Consider the following 23,849-nt stretch of genomic DNA (forward strand, 5'->3'; position numbering starts at 1 on the left):
TTTCATTTTCCTGAATCATTGCAATGTCTCAGACTAGGGATTTAAGACCTCTCTAGGTAAACTGTCCCACTCCCCTACTTCTTTATTTGTGAATGGAAATCTGCTCACAGATTTGTTTATTTATTTATTTGCCCTAAGATGTATGGTTTGGCATCTAGTGGTTATGGAAAACTGTGATAACTATTACATAAAAATAAAAGGTTCACCATAATTTCATAACACAGTCTGTGGACAAATCTCGCTAATCTTTGTTCGCTACTCCATTAATTTCAATGAATATTCCACATTTCTTCAAGTTTCTCATCAACTTCCAAATTTAAAATTCATTTTAAGCTATATCACATGAAAACTGGAGTGCTTATGCTCCTTTCTTCTTGCAGCCTGCCGTATACAGAAGCAACACTACGGGAGGTGATGAGGATTCGAACCGTCACCCCCATCTCTATACTCCATAAGGCCATGGAAGACACAACCCTCCAGGGTTATACTGTGCCCAAAGTGAGTCTTTATTTATGTGCTTCTTTAGTTCTGCAGTGAATATGTCGAACCAAAAAATCTGCAAGTGAGCTGGAAATTTTACAAAAAATTAATGAGCAATTTGTATCATGGGTTAAAGAAGTATGCACATGCTGCAGTGGCCAATATGCTGTGAGGTTATTTATACACAAGTCCACAAGAGAAATATCATCACAGACTTTTTAAAGAAGTGTCTTTTACAAATAGTTTTATATTTATAGCTCACCTAATACACAGTTTAATACTATTTGAACCACATCTTTTGTGTTCATATGTATCTCATAACTTGGTCTTGTATTGTAACAAATGGAATTTAGTCTATCTTGATTTGACATTTAAGAGTAAACTACAATGGAGACATGATGTAAAGAAGGTTATCTTTTGATGTGCAGTCAGTGGCAGCTTGTGAGTAAACATTCTGGGTGTTCACAAATTTTTAGATTCAAAAAAATTTGAGAGTGTGAAGCATCTGCTGTATAACAGTTATACTTATCAACAGGTTTATACAGCTACAGCTCCTGCCAATAATAACAACAACAACAATAATAATAACAATATTATGAAGAGGATAGTTGCTACTCACCATATACTGGAGAAGCTGACTCACAGAAAAGTGCAATAAAAAGACTGTCGGAAAGTTAGCTTTCGGCCAACAAGGCCTTTTCCAAACACACACACACACACACACACACACACACACACCACTCACTTGTTCATGACCACAGTCTCTGTTGGCAAAGGCCTTGTTGGCTGAAAGCTAACTTTCCGACAGTCTGTTTGTCGTCCCTTTCTGGGATTCAGCATCTCTGCTTTGTGGTGAGTAGCAAATACCCTTTTCATAATATCTGTGCATTCCATTCTGGATTTTCCATTGTTTAATAATAATAATAATAATAATAATAATAATAATAATAATAATAATAATAAGATGCATAACTTATCTGACACAAGAAAGAATTGTTCTTGTGGTAGTGTGTTGTTTTTTACATAGTTAAGTACAGGTTAGGACAATAACGAAATAATGTGTAGACTCTCCTTTCTTCTTCTGTGTAAGTGGGAGTTTCCATACTTTTACATTTTTTGGACAAATTTACAAGATCCCTGACAGATTTTTTTGTTCACGAATTTATTCCTGGGCTGAAAATCAGATATCCTTACACTGCACCTATACAACAACTTATGCTAAGTTCACAGTTTCTTGTTAAATGTTTGCTTGTAGTCATGCTTATTTGATTTTTGTTGCTCTCTCACCCAAGGGATGTGTTCTCAAAAGCCCTAGTTCCTTTGCAGCTAACTTTTCCTGGCAATTTACTTTTCTGTTGCCAGATTGACATTTTACTCTATAGCGGAGTGTGCGCTGATATGAAAGTTCCTGGCAGATTGAAGCTGAGTGCCAGACCGAGACACGAACTCAGGACCTTTGCCTTTCGTGGGCAAGTGGTCTACCGACTGAGCTACCCAAGTAGAATCATGACTCATCCTCACAGCTTTACTTTTTTGTTAGCAATTAAAATAAATTCAACAACGTAGTTCGAAAGCCAATTCCCACACAGTAAACAGCCAACTCTAAACACGAAGTGCCATTTGTGGGAATGATTAAATTCAAGTAGTAATGTCTATCAACATGGTCACTTGACTAGAATACAAATGAGATCCATAAGGGCCTAAATCACACCACCGTCGATCCCTCATTTGAGTGAACATCAGAAAAACCAGTGATACAGCTTTTCGTCAATTTTCATATATATAATGTGGGCCTAAAGCAGGCAAACCTGACTCACCATAGGATCAATAGACATCAGAAGCATGAATGAAAGCTCCAGTCTCATAACTGACAGTGATGTGCTTTAGACCCTTATGATCCTCAGCACCTCAAATGGATTACTGTATTATAAAATACATAACTTACTACAACTCATTCAGAAATCCACAAAATATGTTTGCTGACAGTACAACATTAACATATACTGGCGTCTGATCTAATTTCTCAACATTGAATGAATTATTAATCTGAAGAGTATGCTGTCATGATAAGAACAAACTTTATGTAAACGTTACACTATGTAATCTTTTGCGTTTGCTGGAATCTCATTAAATTTCATTTCACGTGAAGCGGAAGCCAAGCTGTCTCGAGTACAGTCAAAATACAATAATTAGGATATGTTTTATGCTGTGTGTTACACATACATCAACTCAGTGATGATAAGAGGCAACAGCTTTACCGGTGCTTTTTACTTGGACAGCATTGGCCAGGCAAGTGATCCTACTAACCTGCTGTGATGTGAAAACGAATAAAAACACGAGCAGAAAAACAATATAGCTTTGAATGTCATTTAATTTTTAAACAGAATGAAGTAATATATGGCAAAACTCAGGCGATATGCTTCTTAGGTGACTGGACGGAAAACATAACGTGCTCTCAATCTTACCTAACATAGTATTGTAATTGAAGACAAAAGTGATGAGAATTCCTGACTTTAAGAAGGGTAATTTTTCTTCATGAGCTATGTGTGGCATAAAGGTGCTGATTTTCCATATAGTTAAATACTGGTTGAAGTTACTGAAGGTATTACAGTCACTCGTCTGGTAATCTTTAAACTCCTTCCGTATTGTACTCCGAGGGCATACATTACATTTGCTACATTGATAATGAGGCAATGAGCAACAAAATCCCAAGCCAACAAAAAAATCCACATTTTCTCCTCCTCCTTCATGACGTGCTGCTCTGCATTTCGCCATCGCTCGGCAGAGACGTGTTACAAAGCTTAGTGCATTAGTTCCAGTACATGTTGCAGCTTAAATGTCTTGTTATTTCTCGTGACAGATCCCTTAACTTGCCTCCAGATCAGTTATATTGGGTTCAGATTGCAATATTATGGAGACAACTAAAAAATGCAACATTTATACAGTGTGCTCGATGCCGTGAAAATTGTTTTCCACGTTTCTACAATGCTTTTCACTCTGTCTCTTGAGAGACCACATCTATCCTACAAAACAATTGGCATATTAAAATGAAGAATATTTAATTTTTCATTTTTCTCCAGAAAATTTAATTGTGTAATGTTCTCTTAATTTCAAAAGTCTTTAACAATTTTTTGTAAATTTCGATAATTAAGAATGTATATTTGCAATGAAAACCAAAGTTTTAGGTGTGATATGTCATTAGAAACTGGAAGACATCCAATTTTCTTGAAAAATGGTGGTTAAATATGAATTAATTAATGTACATTTGATGACTCCTATATTTAAATGACTTCAGAATTCAAACCAAACATAAAGACATTGTAGCTCACAACAAGTTTAACCGCCACCCGCCAGAATACACGATAATCATTCCACTAAGCTACCGATTACGCCACGCATACAAGTAACATACTTTCTCTTTTATTTATTACATAGTGTGTCTTGAAAACATCAAAAGCTGATTTTTCTATGTAATCTTGTGAAAAACATTAAGAACAACTCATTTCTCGCCATTGACAGTGTTCTGCGTGCATGTTTCACTTTGAAGCAGGAAGCAGTGTTATCCATTTTCACAGTATGATTTTTAAAATAAAAGTTGCATAGTTGAAAGTATGATTAAGAAAAACGTTGGTGGCTGTTAATACATCAGAATGTCTTAAAGATGCTTTTACAGTGACGTAGTAATAAGATATCTAATACGTAAGGTAGATCTACTTCCAAAAGACCATGGGGTACGAGGGCTATGGCTGCTGACCAATTATTGCATTCGTTTGTTTCCCTCACTCTCATCTGATACTTTCCCCTCTTTGGGGGAGTGTGTTGAGGAGTTTGGACTGTTTGGGCTTTTACTCCAAGTGTTTGATGGTGTGTGTGATTTTTGTTGTTGTGATTTTTGGATGTCTGTGTAACATCATGAATGTTCTGTGTGTTCTTGGAAATCCTCATTCAGGAAGAGGATTTCAGCTGTGGCGTGCAGAACATCAGTGGGGAAACCCAGGGGTAGATGCAGTGCCCTCCTGAGGGCACAGTCCTGGAGCCTCTGGAGTTTGTCCAGATGCTGCTTCGCCGCATTTCCCCAGACAGGACATGCATACTGCATTACTGGCCATATAATTAATTGCCTGATACACATTTACTCCTACTGAGCAGGGAAGGGTGCTAAATGTGTTGAGGATTGGGTGTAGGATGGACATTCTGGCACATAACTTTCTGTAGACCTCATGTATGTGGGGCTCCACGTTAAGATGAGAGCCCAAGGTTACACCAAGATACTTTGTTTGCTTGCATCAGGCTTACTCTTATAGTAGGATTTATGCCGAGTGAATGAGGATAAAAGTCTACCGCAATGTGCTATCACCTGGTGGCACTGATATGAACTTCTAGTTGAGCACATTGTTTAATGCGTATGAATTTGGCACATGAGGCAATTACATCATGCGAGTTGCACATACACAAAAAAGTTCCTAAAAATGTGCATAACAAAATGTGTGCTTGTGACGCTGATGCCATGTTTTATGGAGTCTAGAGAAACAGTAATATGTTACATTTAAGTACCGTATCTTTCACATTGCAGCATTTATGTTAATTTAAAAGCAATCAGAGAAAAATAACCACTAAATCTGTAAGGTATCGAAAGTTAGGATGTTCACATGCTCTTACACAGCAGCTGCCACTGCCTGTAGTCATTTTTAAGTAGAAAAGCATGCAGTTCTTTTGTTAGCCTTATTTAGGAGCAGAACTTTCTCCTAACATAAAACGACTTGGGTGCAACAAGTCATTGGTCACATCAGGTGGCAATCTAGGATGAGAGCTTCATTCAACTTAAATGTAATGAAATTTGTAAAGGAAATTAAAGTTCAGTGAGAAGAAATAAAAACTTTGAGGTTTGCCAGTGACGTAATTCTATCACATACAGTAAAGGAATGAGTAGCATCTTGAAAAGATATTAGGGCCTATAAGATGAACACCACAGAAGTAAAACAAGTTTGATAGAATGTAGTTGAATTAAATAAGGTGATGTTGAAGGCGTTAGAGTAGGAAATGAGACACTAAAAGTAACAGTTGGGTTTGGTGTTTGAATTGAATTAAATAGGATATAAAGTACAGATAGCAAAAGAAAGAAACACATTTCTGAAAAAGAGAAATTTGTTACCATATAATATTAATTTAAGAATTAGCGAGTCCTTCCTGAAATTGTATTTCTGGAGTGTTGCCTTGTACAGAAGTGAAATGTGATAAGCAGCTCAGACAAGAATGGAATAGAAGGTTTTGAAATACACTCCTGGAAATGGAAAAAAGAACACATTGACACCGGTGTGTCAGACCCACCATACTTGCTCCGGACACTGCGAGAGGGCTGTACAAGCAATGATCACACGCACGGCACAGCGGACACACCAGGAACCGCGGTGTTGGCCGTCGAAGAGCGCTAGCTGCGCAGCATTTGTGCACCGCCGCCGTCAGTGTCAGCCAGTTTGCCGTGGCATACGAAGCTCCATCACAGTCTTTAACACTGGTACCATGCCGCGACAGCGTGGACGTGAACCGTATGTGCAGTTGACGGATTTTGAGAGAGGGCGTATAGTGGGCATGCAGGAGACCGCGTGGACGTACCGCCGAATTGCTCAACACGTGGGGTGTGAGGTCTCCACAGTACATCGATGTTGTCGCCAGTGGTCAGCGGAAGGTGCACGTGCCCGTCGACCTGGGACTGGACCGCAGCGCCGCACGGATGCACGCCAAGACCGTAGGATCCTACGCAGTGCCGTAGGGGACCGCACCGCCACTTCCCAGCAAATTAGGGACACTGTTGCTCCTGGGGTATCGGCGAGGACCATTCGCAACCGTCTCCATGAAGCTGGGCTATGGTCCCGCACACCGTTAGGCCGTCTTCCGCTCACGCCCCAACATCGTGCAGCCTGCCTCCAGTGGTGTCGCGACAGGCGTGAATGGAGGGACGAATGGAGACGTGTCGTCTTCAGCGATGAGAGTCGCTTCTGCGTTGGTGCCAATGATGGTCGTATGCGTGTTTGGCGCCATGCAGGTGAGCGCCACAATCAGGACTGCATACGACCGAGGCACACAGGGCCAACACCCGGCATCATGGTGTGGGGAGCGATCTCCTACACTGGCCGTACACCTCTGGTGATCGTCGAGGGGACACTGAATAGTGCACGGTACATCCAAAGCGTCATCGAACCCATCGTTCTACCATTCCTAGACCGGCAAGGGAACTTGCTGTTCCAACAGGACAATGCACGTCCGCATGTATCCCGTGCCACCCAACGTGCTCTAGAAGGTGTAAGTCAACTACCCTGGCCAGCAAGATCTCCGGATCTGTCCCCCATTGAGCATGTTTGGAACTGGATGAAGCATCGTCTCACGTGGTCTGCACGTCCAGCACGAACGCTGGTCCAACTGAGGCGCCAGGTGGAAATGGCATGGCAAGCCGTTCCACAAGACTACATCCAGCATCTCTACGATTGTCTCCATGGGAGAATAGCAGCGTGCATTGCTGCGAAAGGTGGATATACACTTTACTAGTGCCGACATTGTGCATGCTCTGTTGCCTGTGTCTATGTGCTTGTGGTTCTGTCAGTGTGATCATGTGATGTATCTGACCCCAGGAATGTGTCAATAAAGTTTCCCCTTCCTGGGACAATGAATTCACGATGTTCTTATTTCAATTTCCAGGAGTGTATGTTGGTACAAAGCATGCTGAATATTAGATGTGTAGATTAAATAATCGGGAAGTACTGGGTCAAACTGGGAGAAAAAGAAATTTATGGCACAACTTGACTAAGAAGAACTCAGTTGACAGGATACATCTTGAGGAAAGAAGGAATCATCAGTTTGGTAATTAGGGAAGTGAGGGGAGCAAAAATTGTAGAAGGAGACCAAGGTATGATTATACTAAGTGTGTTCAAATAGATTTAAGTTGCAGCAGTTGTTCTGAGATGAAGATGCTTGTACAGGATAGATTATCATGGAGAGCTGCATAAAGCCACTCTTTGAACTGAATACAACAACAATAGCAACAAAACCAGAGTAACACACTCCTAACATAAGAAAGTATACTTACCTTTCCAAAAATTCTCTTGGTGTGTGTAAATTAGCTGTGTCATTGATGCATTTAATACTGTCCTTTTCAATATCTGAGCTAACAAATGTTGTATACAGGAACTGATAGTTAGGATAATATTCAAATTAATTCATCTACTTTGCTATCCATCAATATTTGTGATTTAGTCAGTGTCATTTTAACAGTGGTCAACTTCATAGTTCAAATTTTCTTGAAAATTTATTGAAAATTAAGTTCAGAGACTAACTATGCAGATGATAACTTATTGCAGGCGGCTAAACTGAGGCTGATTTTACAAAAACATGTTAATTTCTTTGCTAAACAGGTTTTGAGACTGACTTCTTAAAGTATTGAAGTTGATTGCTAAATGGAGACTGATAGAGAATGTCTGCCAGGGGCACTGTACATCACGCCTAGCGAAAAGTTGGTATATGAAACATATTTTTGCAGTAAAATGATGCATTCTTTGACACAGGGAAGAATGGCTACAAGACAGTAACACTAAAATTTTAAAACAATTACATTTTAAGATTAAAACATTGTGGAATTATTTTCACAACAATATGTTGAATAAAAAACTTTTTGAATTACACAAATTCTCAAGGAAGATAAAGTTTTCTTCTTTGTAAAGAACAAAATGAGGGTTTCAAATAAGATGTGTGAGTCCTAAAACAAGTAATTCTTAGCAGAGTCAGATTTTTAAGTGCAAGAAGTTTCCATGAGTCTTCAGTTATGAATACTTCCTTAACTATGTCTAAACAACAATATAAATTACCCCATAGAGGAAGTGTTGAGTGACAGACCGGCATTTGCAAAAGTATATTGAAAAGTAATCTAAGCTATCCGATTCATTGGATTTAGAAGTGCCTGTGTGTGTGTGTGTGTGTGTGTGTGGAAAATGTGCTTGTCTCAATCAAAGCCTCCTCTATGTGATGAGTAGCAATCTGTACTAACATTCATTTATTTCAGTATTAGAATAAACTAGTTCAAACAAGGATTAGTCTAGATTGTAGATCTTGTGCACTGTATACAGATTTATATACTGTTGTTTTTGAATCTTTTTCTGGTATTTTTGGAACAAGGGATTGCGTTACAGGCTTCAGCTTCAGTGAATATCAAAAACATGGGGGTAATGAATAATTCTTGACTTTCAGTTGAGAGTGAATTTTCCATCAGAATACTAATTCCTTCCTTGTATGTGAGTTACAAATTAAAACAATATGTGAAAGAACTGAATATGTGATTTTCTTATTGTAGGGAACTGTTGTGATAACATGCTTGGTTAGCATACACATGGATGGAGATCTGTGGGGTGATCCAAACAACTTCAGACCTGAGCGGTTTTTGGATACTGATGGAAAACTCAGCAAGAAAGACTTTACCCTGCCATTTGGGGCTGGTATGTATACTGCCTCTTTAGTGTTACAGTCATTTTTTAGATTTACCAAGAATCCAATCTGGTAACACTGATACCCACCTTTGAACAATGCATCACTACAAGAAAAGTATTATATAAGTTGTGTTTAAGAGAGAGAAAGTACTCACTATCATTGAGTTGTTCATGTCATAACAAATTGCCACAATTATATTTGAACCCCAGTTTTTATCTTTGTCTTACTGCATGTCATTTAAGACTTGCTAGACTTTTGCTGATAACAGAAGAAGAATATGTACACATACAGACCCCTCTATGTTGCAGGTAAACGTCTGTGTGCTGGAGAGACTTTTTCCCGCCAGAATTTGTTTCTCACATTCTCGACACTCCTGCAGAACTTTTCAGTCGAGCCAGATGGCATGCCTTTGCCAGACAGCAACATTCCAGGCATCATCGAGACAGCTCCTGCATTCTGGGCACGGTTTGTGCCTCGCTGATAGGACATATCACATTCCCAGGTGAACATCCACAATGAAAATACAGGCATGAGGCAATAGGTACATTTATTGATAATCAGATTAGGATACTGGACAAACATTAGAAATTAGTATTGCATTTCAGTATGGTATAAAAAGCTCTTGCTGAATGTGATTAATTAAGAAGTAAAGGTACAAACTCGCTAACTCACTGAAACAAACACACACACACACAATATCTGTTTAGATACATTGTGCTGGCTGAATACATAAGCCAGGACTGCAGTTTGGCAGATAGACTGGTGTAATGTTTTTGAATGCCTCCGCATGAGCCCTAATTTCTGGTATCTTATTTTAATGGTCCTTATGTAAAATGTCTGTTGGCAGCAGTAGGATCATTCCACAGTCAGCTTCAAATGCCAGTTCTCTAAATTTTCTCAGCAGTGTTCCTCAAAAAGAACATCGCCTTTCTTCCAGGGATTCCCACTTGAGTTCCTGAAGCATCTATGTTATACTTGGATGTTGATTAAATGCAGTGGTAATAAATCTAGTAACCATCTGTGAATTGGTTGTGGAGACTCCAAACAATTGAGCCGTATTCAAGAATGTGTCACACTAGTCTTCTAGACATGGTCTCCTTTACAGATGAACAACACTTTTCTAAAATTAACCCCACAAACCTAAGTTGACGATTCTCCTTCCATATTACAATTTTCAGAAATCCATCAGAGCCATCTCAGCCCTTCTGTAGCTGCCAAAGCAGGTGATGTGATTGTGATGTGATTGTGAAGTAGACTTGAAGAGTTTTGGTTTTGGGAATGTCTGCAGAGTGTTTCCATCCATCATGTGGAGTGCCAAGAGTGAATTACACAAGAGGTGGTTGTTACGGTACAGAGGTGTTTTTTATGGTTGGAGTGTGATAACCATATTGAACTTGAAAAATGTTAAATGCAGAAGGTTTTAACACATTTTACAGCATTGTTTATTGTGTACAACAGATGAGCAGGTTGGAGATGATGATCATATCAGCACAACTTTGCTCCATGCACCAGCATCCAAGGTCTCTGCCATCTCTAGTTTCAGCTCTTGATTAAGAATGGGGATTGCAGTTCCTCCACATAGTGTAATGTTGAAAAATAATCCTTAGTTAACTATGTCAATAACAAGTTATTCAAGTGTTAACTCCCCCTCCCCCAGCATAATGTGAACATATTGCATTTGCAGGCACAATTTCACAGACAGTGTGTTTCATTAGAAGATTCTCTCTTCCCCCGCCCCCCTCCTCCTCCAGTCTGGTGTCATTCCAAACAGTAATTATAGCAAGACAGTTTCTAATGATTGTTTAGTTGTTTAAGAATGAATCATTATCCCATGTACTTGTATTCATAATAAAGTTATTGATTTGAACCAAGGATTTCCACTGTTTTTCACACACAGTACCAGTAAATCACAATTACCACTTTACATTCTATCTTGTCATTAACTATACTATTAATTGCTCTCCAGAATCGTATAATTCATTGTGTATTCATTGCCATATGATTCCATGAACATAATTGATATTTTATAACAATTATTTCCTAACCATAAAATCAACATATTCCTCACATAATACTTCATAAGCTCCCATAATACTCTGCAATCATCATCATCATCATCATCATCATCATCATCATCATCATCATCATCATCATCATCATCTTGATAACAACAGTGTCACAACCACCTTCCACATAACAACAACATCATGAACACAGTGCATCATTGTTCATATAATAAAAACCTCACCACAGAGAAACCCAGAAGACAGGATACTGAAGTGATAGGCCAGGAGGCTAAAACATAAAAGAAGAAATTGCCTCTCAGCTGTTGACAAGTTCAATATATAGTTTAGTTTATAGGTTTCTACGTCTCTGATTGCTACAGGTTATCAGTGTACTGACTGCACACTTTTACTTGGCCCCTGAATGGAATATGCTGAGAGCAGAAGCTTGCGATCAGTTCATAGCACGTTGGCTACTGAGACAAGCCCCACCTCCTTTCCCCCAAAGCAGCCAGATTATAGTGTACAAATTAAACAAACAAGTCGTAGATTCATATGTCATGAAGTGTATAGTGAGTCACTAGAAGGATCAGGCACAGCCTCTTTGCTCATTTTTGTAAATAATATTAACAATCACTACACACAACAGTGCACACAGATCAACACTATTTTCACAACAACTACTTATTGTTAGGGGGAACAATACTGTTGTATAGCTACGGTTGACACTGAACATAACTATTCCATAGTGGCACAAAATTAGACAACTTCCATGGATCACAGAGGGGCCAACTAAGAGTGTGTGTTCAGCACTGTAGTTAGATTCTATTATACACAGTCATACCACCAGCAAATGTCAGCATCATAAAAATTTCATAAACCATAATGAAAACAGATGCAGTATAGCAAATCAGCATCATCAATCTTGTAATATTTACAAGATTCTTAACTTTACAATGATTTACTTACCACAAAACTTTCCTTATTTTCCAATACTTCAAACTTAATGAATAATACTTTAAAGTATGAGTGGGGTGGATTAAACAAAGATTTTCAGTATACAGTATTTCCATTAAGTTAGATAGCATGTTTGTCTCATCATAAGAATAAGTAATCAATGCCTGAAGTAGAAACAGTAAATTTGACCCACCTAGTGTATCCATAATTTCAAGTTCTTTGTTTTGAACAAAACTACAGTGTTTCATTTACAACTAGTTTCTTGCAAAACTATGTAGTAATATGTAACATCCTACATTTAAAATTGGTGTCTTCATGATAGAAAAAAAAGGAATCGCTTTTTCTTTTGATGAGGACAATGAGACAAGAAGTTTAATACTTTGTGAAAATAGTGTAAATAAAGGTAGATCTGGTACTGCAATCTGTTTGAAGAAGGAAAAATTGTGGTAATGTCCTATGGGACCAAACTGCTGATGTTATCAGTCCCTATTGAAGAAGGAGAAAGAGGATAGTATAGGAACTGGCTAAAAGGGTAAGCCATTCCACATTCTTCAGCCCAGTTGGAAAGGCAACTTGTTCTTGGTGGAATGATCAATGCCATTCTGCAATCAGGTCCAGGTGGGCTGCTCTGCCCAGGTTCAAATGCTACCCAACTGGAGAGAACCTTGGAGCCTTTTGGGAAGCAAGGGCAATGTGTTACTGACTTATTACGGAGCACAAGAAGGGAGTGTGGTAACAGTTTCTGACAACCCTACACCATTCCACTAAAAGTACAGTTATATGGAAGGCCATTAGGAGGATTTCTGGAAGAGGTGTCAAGTGCACAGTGGCTGTTGTAAAGGTGATCAGAAGTCTATAGACCACTCTGCAAGACATTGCCCAGACTATGGTGGCCTATTTTGCAATAGCTACCACCACTGTCAGCCAGAATTGAGATTTCCAGAGTTGAAACTTCCATTCAATCACTGATGAAGAATACAACTGCCCCTTCTCCATGAGGGAGCTGGATTCTTCCCTAGCTGCAGCTTGTGACACATCACCTGGTCTCCATAGGGTCACTTATAGCACATTACGGCAGCTCACATGGTGTAGCAAAGAAATCCTCCTTAGTCTTTTTAACCACATTTGGGCATCTGTCACCTTCCTGACTTGTGGTGAGAGGGCATTTTAATTCCATTCTTAAGACGTGGGAAGTACTGAGCATACCCAAGTAGTTATCATATTGTTGCCCTCTCTAATGGTGTGGGAAAGACCATGGAGCAGATGGCCAAATAGCGCCTTCTCTGGATCTTAGAATCCAGACAGCTCCTTAGATGCATTCAGTGTGGCTTCAGGGGGTATCACATCACCTTTGATAAGCTAGCTCTTCTAGAAACAGATATAAAATAGGCTTTAATGCACTGGCGTCATCTCCTGGCTATACTTTTTGACATCAAGAAGGCCTACAGTACCTTTTGGTAGAATATTATCCTTGGGCAGCTCCATGAATGGGGTTTTTGAGGAAGTCTGTCCATCTTCATAACATCCTTCGCCTCGCTCTGCTATTTTAGACATTGAGTCAGTGATGTCCTCTCTGATTCCTTTGAGCAAGAGAATAGTGTCCCTCTAGGTAATGTCTTAAGTGTCACTGTCTTGGCCATAGCTATTAATAAGATCATGTCCATTGTTAAATATCCTGTCCAGTGCCCTTTTTTGCTGAGAATTTCCTCTTCATGCCTTGCAACAATTTGTCACATGTAAGTGACTCTTCAACAGTTGGAGGAGAAGTTTTAAATTGTCAAGCAAGAAGTCCGTGTGTGTACTTTTAACAATTCCCATTCAGTTTTAAACTTTCCTGAGTTGAATATGAGGGATACTGTTCTTAATTTTAAGACACCATGAGTTTTGTGGGTCTCACTTTTAACATGAAACTTTCAAGGTTGCCACACCTTAGTGACCTGAAACGTCTGTCCCTGAGAACACTCAGTATTTTAAATTGTTCTAGCCACAAGTTGTGGCAACAGCAGCTTTACAGTTTCAGGGAAAGTGTTGGCAATTATGAAGTAATGTGGCTCATTCAACAAATGTAAAGGCTTTAGCTCTGTATTAACTTTGAATACGGAACACGTTACAAATGGAATTTCTCTTAAGTTGCACAGAGAAAAGCTGACAAAATGACAACCACATCTCTAGCTAGATCTACTCCCCTGTTAACAGCCAGTATGCAGCTGAATTTGTATGTTCTTTTATCTTAAACAGCATGCAAACCATGACAACCATGCCGTTTTATGGGTCAGGCAAACCTGTGACCATCACTCATCCACACACTGTTTCCTGTCAGTCCCATCTGGAAGGAGAGCCTTCAGGAATAAGGAATGAGTTAACAGGCAGAAACAACCACTGCTGGTTACTTCTCTAAAGTATACTAACTACTTCAACTTTATAGTGGATGGTAAATGATGCCACAAAGTCAGTGTTACCTGAATGGGAAAAGGTCGCAGTATATTCATAGATACCTCATTATACATTGGTTCTTGAACTGTAACTTGGCTTTTGGTGAATCATAAGTGGCTGTATTCAAATGCCTACCAGTTCAAGTTTTTCAGGTTTTCTTTGATGCCTTTTCATGGATCAGACAAACCTGTGACCATTCATTCATCCATACACTGTTTTCTGTCAGTCCCATCTGGAAGGAGAGCCTTCAGGAATATGGAATGAGTTAACAGGCAGAAACAACCACTGCTGGCTACTACTCTAAAGTACACTAACAACAAATTATGAATAATTCTAATGTACTCAATCTGATTATTATGGGATTACATCTAAATTACGTTATATATATGTATGTTAGGAGAAAAATAGCTACTTTGCAAAAAGCCACTCCTCTCCTTCTATACTACACAGCTGCTGTTATTATCTAATACTTCAAACAAAGTATATTGTTTCATACAGAACAGTATTAGCTCTCTGTATATTGGTAAATTCATGGTCTATCCAGTATGAATACTAAAGTTCTGCAGAGTTACATTCATGAGTCCAGGTACTCCGGTCAGTGTTATTTGATACAAATTCTACACACTTAAGCATATTATGTGGTGAGTTGCAGTAATGTTCTGTAAGCAGTCTTATGTGTAGGTAGGTTGTATTTCCCTTGTATACTGCCAATGAGCTTGAAGTATGCCTCCTGCTTAATAATGAAGCTTACATGATCTTTCCACTTCATATCTCGAAAAATTTTGCCAACCAGCCACACTGAAGCACCAAAGAAACTAGTATAGGCGTGCACATGCAAATACAGAGTTATGTAAAGAGGCAGAATATGATGCTGTGGTCAGCAACGCCTATGTAAGACAACAAGTGTCTGATGCAGTTGTTAGATTGGTTACTGCTGCTACAATCACAGGTTATCCAGATTTAAGTGAATTTGAACATGGTGTTATAGTTGGCACATGAGCAATGCAACACAGCATCTGTGAGGTAGTGACGAAGTGGGAATATTCCCGTATGACCATTTCACGAGTGTACTGTGAATATCATGAATCCAGTAAAACATCAAATGAAACTTCCTGGCAGATTAAAACTGTGTTCATATCAGTGCACACTCGGGCTGCAGAGTAAAAATTTCATTCTGAAAACATCAAATCTCCAATAGCACTGCAGCCGCAAAAAGATCCTGCAAGAACAGGACCAACAACAACAAAAGACAATCATTCAATGTGACAGAAGTGGAATCCTTCTGTAAATTGCTGCAGATTTCAATGCTGAGCCATCAACAAGTATCAGCATGCAAACCATTCAATGAAACATCGTCGATATTGGCTTTCAGAGTCGAGGGCCCACTCCTTTTCCCTTGATGACTGCACAACACAAAGCATTATGCCTCACATGAGCTGGTCAACACTGACATTGTACTGTTGATGACTGGAAACATGTTGCCTGGTCAAATGAGTCTCATTTCAAATTGTATTGAGTGGATGGACATGTACAGATATGGAGACAACTTCGTGAATCGATGGACTCTGAATGTTAGCAGGGACTATTCAAGCTGATGGAGGCTCTGTAATGGTGTGGGGTGTGTGCAGTTGGCGTGATATGGAACCCCTGATATGTCTACATATGACTCTGCTAGGTGACACATATATAAACATCCTGTCTGATCACCCACATCCATTCATCTCCATTGTGCATTCCGATGGATTTGCAAAATTTCAGCAGGACAATGCAACACCCCACACATTCAGAATTGCTACAGAGTGGCTCCAGGAACGCCCTTCTGGGTTTAAACACTTCCACGTATCACCAAACTCCCTGGATATGAACATTTTTGAGAATATCTGGGATGCCTGCAACATGTTGTTGAGAAGTGATCTCCATCCCCTCGTACTCTTATGGATTTATGGAGAGCCCTGGAGGATTCATGGTATCAGTTCCCTCCAGCCCTACTTCAGACATTGAGTCCATGCGATGTCATGTTGCAGCACTTCTGTATGCTCGCGGGTGCCCTACACGATGTTTGGTTGGTGTATCAGTTTCTTTGCCTCTTCAGTGTATTTGTGTTAGTCGACTGATTTCATCTGTGACTTAAATTGATGTTGTATTCATAGAATGTTGACATATTTCCATTTCTGTTCACTTAAAGCAAATTGAGACTCTTTGCACTATTTTGAAACATTTCAAGATCTGGTCGAATATTTAGCAGTTATTTTGAGACATTACTTCATTGTATTTTTAACTGTTTATCTGTGAAAGGTGTTAGTTTGCTATTAATACAGTCTGCCAGGTCAAGCACATCTCTTTAGAGTACCAAACATGTTCCCTTTAGTGTCTCTCTACCTACAGCCCTACGTATTGTGTTACATCTCTTGTGCAGTAGTCACGGATTTCTAGAGGTTTCTTTACAACGACTCTTCTCTCATCATGAACTATTCTGCTACGTACATATTTACCCAGTGCTTGGTAAACTATCCTACAAAACTTGAGCCACAGTTCTTCTACATCCTGCTGCCCAAAACTAAATGTTTCAGATTCCTCCTTGAGATGTACTTCTGCCTCTTTATGTAGTTGCTACAACTATCTCATGGCCATTGACATGAGATTCAATGTGAATATCCTCAAAGAAGGGAAGTAAACTTGTTTCCAATAGCTCTAATATATTTTTGTTACTAGTGGGCTTCTAAACTATCTTTTCTAAGTGGTTACAGAGTAATCATTTAGCGTTGTTGTACATGATGTTTTGACATGTCCATCATTTACAAAGCAGTAATTAACCTGGTCAGTTGTTGTATGATGAAAATCTCCTTCATTGATGATAATTTGACTTGGGAACACATTTACTAGCAAGGTGATACCTGCTCTAAAGTTTTGGTTACATCTGGGTGTGAGTCAGGGGGTTGATAAGACCTACTATTCAGTTTATGCCCACCATTGATACTTAGCCCTGCCCAAAGGATGTCACATGCCGTTTCCATATCTATATCTGAGCTTGAGAGTCTACTGCAATGAATACATAACCTTCGCATCCCATTAGCCTGTCCTACTATGTGCATTTAAATTACCCCAAAAATCCCACTAATATCAATTTTAAGTTTTTACCAACTTCCTGTGCTTAGTATTTGTGACGCTGATGACCTCGATGTTGAGCGCCCATAAGCCCCAGTATTTGTGAGCTATGAGGAGCACTTCAAACTCTGGTGCTTCATTGCAATTGCTTCAGCAGTTGGTCATTTGGATCTTAGTACTCTCACCCCTAGGAGCCTGTCTTTATATCTTACAATAATACTTCATGGTCTCCTACAGCTGTCATTTTCTGGACTGGATGGAGAATTTCCTAATCTAAAAAAACCTTGTGTGCACCACACTGACAGTCAGCTACCTGCAGCAGCACACTTGGCTACCTTTGTAGCAGCAACTGATGTGTAGTGTTATCAAGACCCAATTATGGTAACCCAGTAATTATCAACTCTTATGATCCAAACATAAGAAGTCACTGCCTAGGTTGTCACACAACCTTCAAAATCTCTGGTTCAGGCCTTCCATTTGATTCAGAACCTTGGGGCCAAGATCAGTTCTGGAGCAAAGCTGTAGATTGCAAGCTTCACTGGAATCTCATAAGCAAGGTTGCTCTTTTTATTATTTTGTGTCAATCACTGGAATAATCTTAGCATGGTCTCAGAGTCCAGATGATGGGCATCATTTGTTCCAACATGCACCACATTCCACAGCTGGTTGCACCCTGCCCTTTTGTTGTTAAATTCTTGTAATCTTTGATATGAGACTTGAAGATCAGTTTTGGTAATTATGATCTGTTTCTACTCATGTGCATCTGTTGTGTTTTATGTAGGGAGCCTCCGTGGTCAGAAAGCCCATTTGTCAAATTATGTAAATTGAGTTCTGCTGTAGAGATAGGTTTCATAAACATGGCATCAACTGAAGTGTTACTCTTGTTTGTAGTTTGGCCATGTTTGCAAAAATAATGTACTCAGTAGATAAATCAGTTGATTCAACTGCAAAGTTAATATTATTTAAATCATCACACAATGTAATTTCTTTGCTTTTGGTCATACAGAGGATCATAATTTGTTCAAATTTTCACTGAAATAGGTACCATCTGTTGCACCTTAGATACAGATAATGATAAGTTTTGATTGCCTAATCTCAACAAGAGAAAAATGTTTCTAAATATTAAGGCACTTTTTTCTATAGTTTGAAAAACTGAGTACTATTCCTAAGTAATATCACATAAGCACCACCTCTTTTGAAAGTTCTGAAATAGTTTTTAATGTGCATTATAGTTTGTAATATGAATTACAGAAAGGTTACTCAGTTTCAAGCCAATGTTCTATAAATTACACTACATCATGTCATAGATGGGCCCTTAACATGTACATCTTTTGCCTCCTAAAAATGCTATGAAGTTCCTCCACTCTTCCTATCACAGAAATATAAAAAAGAGATTAAGGACACACAACTGTAGCTTCAGGTGCAGGAGCCTGACAATTGCATCAGAGCTGAAAAGGATGCTACGATATGTTTGTATGATGAGAATATTTTTGAGCTTCAATTGCAAGATACTGATAATAGCATTCCAGCTCAAAAGAATGCTATGATATGGTTTCATGATGAGAATATTTTTTGATAATATCCCAAAAGAACATTTTAAACTAACAAGTAACATGTCCACAGGAAGACATCATGGCATTCGAAAGGAGCAAATCCTTTTAGAAAAGTGTGGTGATTGTGTGTGTGTGTGTGTGTGTGTGTGTGTGAGAGAGAGAGAGAGAGAGAGAGAGAGAGAGAGAGACAGATATGTCATCCTCTTTATTGTTTTCTGTATACTATAAAAAAATTTAATTATATTTTCTCAGGTAACTGGACTGATTCCTACGGCAATACTCAGGATTTTGAAGAATATACCAATGCAACAGATCGCATCCATCTATGTGCTTCACATAAAGGATACTAATATTTGGATGAATATGTTTGTGGATGTTCAACACAAGGCTGCAACCTAGGACAATGTTAATATAAAATTAATTCAAAATTTTGCCAGTATGTTCTTGGACACTGTCAGGTTGGCAGTTTTTTATAAATTTATATATCATTGGTGATAAAAGTATTTTGACAGGAAAAGTTTCACAGGCCAGCAGATGGCAGTTTCCATCAAAAGAAAATGACTGTCACTTTAGTGGAGAACTGTTTTTTGTGTTTCTAATAGTCATACATTTGCAATATTTATGAATAAAGAGTGGAAGCATATAATTTTATGTTCAGTGTAATTGGCATTATGATAATCCACCACATCATTACTGCAATCAGGGCAAGTTGCTTCATAAAAAGTTTGATTTCCTGAATTTTTGATATACCCTTTTTTTAAATCCAGAAGCAGTTTTCTGTATTCAGAGTGAAGTCTTTATGTAGAAATGATACTTACTACATATGGTAATGGGTATACTTATGTTTATGGAAAACACTGAAGTTATATGGGCACTAATAAGTATTTGTATATTTGCACAGTTCCTTCCTTTCGCCATATCAAAGTCACTGCACATAACATTTAGGGATCAAGTTGCAAAATTTTCGTAGCTTATAAAGGACAAACATCTGCTCTTGTTTTCTGTTTATGAGAGATATCAGCAACTGTGACAACTATTGTATGTTCTGCCAGCTATCAACCTTTAGGATAATTTATTAATGAGACCAGAGCTAGAAACATATAAGTGATCTTTGTTTCATAAAACCTCAATAAAATGGAGACAAGGTAATGGATAAAATTTTGTGCCACAAATTTAAATAATATATGGTAAAACCTGACTGCATACATTATACCACAAGATATCTTTATCAACTAAAATTTAATACACAAGAAATCCTGTACAGACAAAATTTTCCAACTCAAAGCTGGAGCAATGTTCACACACACCATACTCACCAGTGTGGCAGGAGCTAACACAGTAGTTTGGAAAGAGAACCACAAGTAATCAGCTGTAATGTGTATTCAAAAAGAGGTTAGATTTGAAAAACTCTATGTTGATTGTGTACCGACAGGAAATTTTTCTCTCATAAAGTTACCACGTCATGAATGAAATAACTTAATTCTGTTTTCGCAAAAATGCTGCTTGTTTTTTTAAAAAATGCACTGTGAGAATTTGCCTGTAAAATAACTTATTTGCAATCCAGTATTTGCTAAAGTATCAGTAGCTTTAAGGACCAATAACGAACTTAATACTTTAGTACAACATTATTCTTAAAAAAGAGAATTGCATTTTACTCTTTATTATGACTGAAAGAACGCAAGATCAATTACTGACACATTTTTATTGCACACAATGAAAATACAAGTCCAGTTCACACACCAGAGTCCATTCTAATTAACAGTATCCAGGTAGTCAGGTCAAGTGTAGACAGTCAATAATAGAAGACACCAAAATGCTAGCCCAGAATTCGGAGCATGGTTTTAAATTGAAATTGTTGGCATCGATAGCAACTAGCATAGTGACACGAGATGAAATGGCTGTAGGAGCTTGCATGCTCATTTAAATAAGGCCGCTCATAGTATTTGTGCCTGCATAAGTGTGGTGATAGGGGAAGGCAAGACTTGCTTCCAGGTCACGATGGTTAGCCCTCTATTCGTCATATAGAATTTGGCCTGCTGGCTAGCCAGTGAGTCTTCCCAGCACGCTGTGGATAGTGTTGTTGTTGTTTATCTCTTTGGTGGATTGTCCAAGGTAGTTGTAGCCAGACACTGTGCCTTCATTGCTTGGACTGTGTTGCTTCTCATCTGGCAGTGACATGAAGTGGCAGTCACTGCACTCTTTAATATATATTCCTTAAAAGCTATATATAAGATGTCAGTTTTATACAAATAAAATGATTATCTGCATATGAGTGGCAGTTTCTTTATAAAAGCTAATTGAAAAATCTCATCTTGAACCTATTTTTGTCCAGAAAGATATCTTTATGATCTACTTTGCTCTAAATGATCAGAATTATTGTGTATTTCTTGTAGCTCATGCTGCCATTTTTATATTTCATATACACTATTCTCAGTACCTATGTTCTTGGCTCTCGACATGAAAAGAAAAATCAAGGAGTATTTATTGTTTTATGAAATGATTAAATAAAATGAGACAGATACAACAGACTGTTTTTATACACTCATTTAATGAGAATTGTATCGTGTGTTTTAACTTATCTACAGCAACAAAATCCTTTTTTGCTTCCAAATGTACATGCATGTGAAAGTCAACAGCTCTCTTTATCTACTTAGTCAAAAGTGCCTGAAACAAAAAAGAATTTTCTGCATTATATTATAACTCACTTATTTTCTTTACACTACCTGTCTCCATGGCAGTGTGGTCAACTTGGCTGACTGACATGCAGGCGACCTGGACCTGATTCTTGGTGCTGCCACACACTTTTCCTTCGTGGAAGGATTGGGATGGTATGCACTCAGCCTTGTGAGACCAGATGAGGTGCTACTCATCTGGTTAGTATTGGTTCAGAGGTCAAGAAACCTGATGATGACTGGGAGAGAGACTTGGTGTCCACATGGTCCCCCCTACTGCATTCGATGGTGCCACTGGCTGAGGATGACATGGCAGTCAATAGGGCCTGTTTGTCCTGACTAGAGCCAGAATTCAATACATTACCTTCCCATACTTTACTCTGAACTCTGATGAGTCAGAACATTATGAACACCAGCTTAATAGAATGTTGGTCCACCTATGGAATGCAATACAGCCAAGATTTTATACCACATCGATTCAACAAATCCTTTGCAATTTTCCTGGTGTCTATGCAGAAGTCAAATAGTTCCAGTAAATTTTAGGAAGATGGTTTGTGGGCATGAAGCTGGTGACTGATAGTGTCCCAGATGTGTTCCATCATGTTCAGATTTGGTAAATTTGGAGCTCAAGACATCAACAACACTTCACTATTGTGCTGCACGAGCTCCTGCCACATGATTCTGGCCTTGTGAAAATGACAGTTTTACTACTGAAAGGATCCTATTGCCATCGGAGAAGATATGTATGCATGTGGAAGTTTCTTTCAAGAGGCAGGATCATCCTTTTTTGAAACTATCATCTACATGATTTGCAATTATCTACCCCTTCCATTATTATTACAATTTTTTTTTAAATTTTGAATTTTTGATGGCATCTCCAGAATTTCCCCACAATATAATCCCATACCGGAGGTGAGATTGTACATCTGTATAATATACAACTGGTTGAGTGTTGTAGCTGGTACAAATTTTTAATATACACAACACAAAACAAGAAGTCTTTAATTTTTTGTTAATTTGCTCAATATGTACTTTCCACCTTGAGCTGTCTTGTGGATGAAATCCAAGAAATTTGGTATGGGATGTTTTGGTAATCATCTGTCCATATAGCTCTAAATTGGGTTATATCAGATTGTTTTGTTTGGGCTGTGTGTATATCCACAGCTACAGTTTTCCCAGTGGTTATTAAGTCAAAGTAACATTTTAGCCTGTCAGTGGCTTCTCTTATGTTTTTTACAAGGGTTTCTTCTGAGTTCCCTGTAATTAGAATGCTTGTACCACCAGCAAATTGAAATATTTTACTGCTGTCAGTGCTTATGTTTAGGTCATTTACATAGAGTAAGAATGGGACTGAACCCATTACTGATCCTTGTGGTACACCGTATTTAACAGTCAGTAGCTTGGTACATCTACATCTACATCTACATTACTACTCTGCAATTCACATTTAAGTGCTCGGCAGAGGGTTCATCGAGCCACAATCATACTATCTCTCTACTGTTCCACTCCCAAACAGCGAGCGGGAAAAACGAACACCTAAACCTTTCTGTTCGAGCTCTGATTTCTCTTATTTTATTTTGATGATCATTCCTACCTATGTAGGTTGGGCTCAACAAAATATTTTCGCATTCGGAAGAGAAAGTTGGTGACTGAAATTTCGTAAAAAGGTCTCGCCGCGACGAAAAATGTCTATGCTGTAATGACTTCCATCCCAACTCGTGTATCATATCTGCCACACTCTCTCCCCTATAACGTGATAATACAAAACGAGCTGCCCTTTTTTGCACCCTTTCGATGTCCTCCGTCAATCCCGCCTGGTAAGGATCCCACACCACGCAGCAATATTCTAACAGAGGACGAACGAGTGTAGTGTAAGCTGTCTCTTTAGTGGACTTGTTGCATCTTCTAAGTGTCCTGCCAATGAAACGTAACCTTTGGCTCGCCTTCCTGACAATATTATGTATGTGGTCCTTCCAACTGAAGTTGTTCGTAATTTTAGCACCCAGGTACTTAGTTGAATTGACAGCCTTGAGAATTGTACTATTTATCGAGTAATCGAATTCCAACGGATTTCTTTTGGAACTCATGTGGATCATCTCACACTTTTCGTTATTTAGCGTCAACTGCCACCTGCCACACCATACAGCAATCTTTTCTAAATTGCTTTGCAACTG

General features: G+C 38.7%; 1 protein-coding gene across 3 annotated transcripts in view; it reads left to right on the top strand.

The window, feature by feature from the left end:
- The window catches only part of LOC126353281 (probable cytochrome P450 304a1), a 187,466-nt gene extending 167,812 nt beyond the window's left edge, over positions 1 to 19,654 (top strand). For 2 of the 3 annotated variants that reach the window (XM_050002751.1, XM_050002752.1), the window contains exons 7-10: positions 381 to 498; positions 8,819 to 8,960; positions 9,261 to 9,454; positions 19,256 to 19,654. In XM_050002751.1, coding sequence (XP_049858708.1) covers positions 381 to 498; positions 8,819 to 8,960; positions 9,261 to 9,433 — 433 coding nt within the window. In that variant the 3' untranslated portion in view covers positions 9,434 to 9,454; positions 19,256 to 19,654. Of the gene's footprint in view, positions 1 to 380; positions 499 to 8,818; positions 8,961 to 9,260; positions 9,494 to 19,255 lie in introns of all 3 variants that reach the window. The other variant, XR_007565197.1, reaches the window with a different exon arrangement.
- The last annotated feature ends 4,195 nt before the right edge of the window (positions 19,655 to 23,849 follow it).

This window comes from Schistocerca gregaria, chromosome 1 (genome assembly GCF_023897955.1).
Source record: "Schistocerca gregaria isolate iqSchGreg1 chromosome 1, iqSchGreg1.2, whole genome shotgun sequence".
Lineage (NCBI taxonomy): Eukaryota > Metazoa > Arthropoda > Insecta > Orthoptera > Acrididae > Schistocerca > Schistocerca gregaria.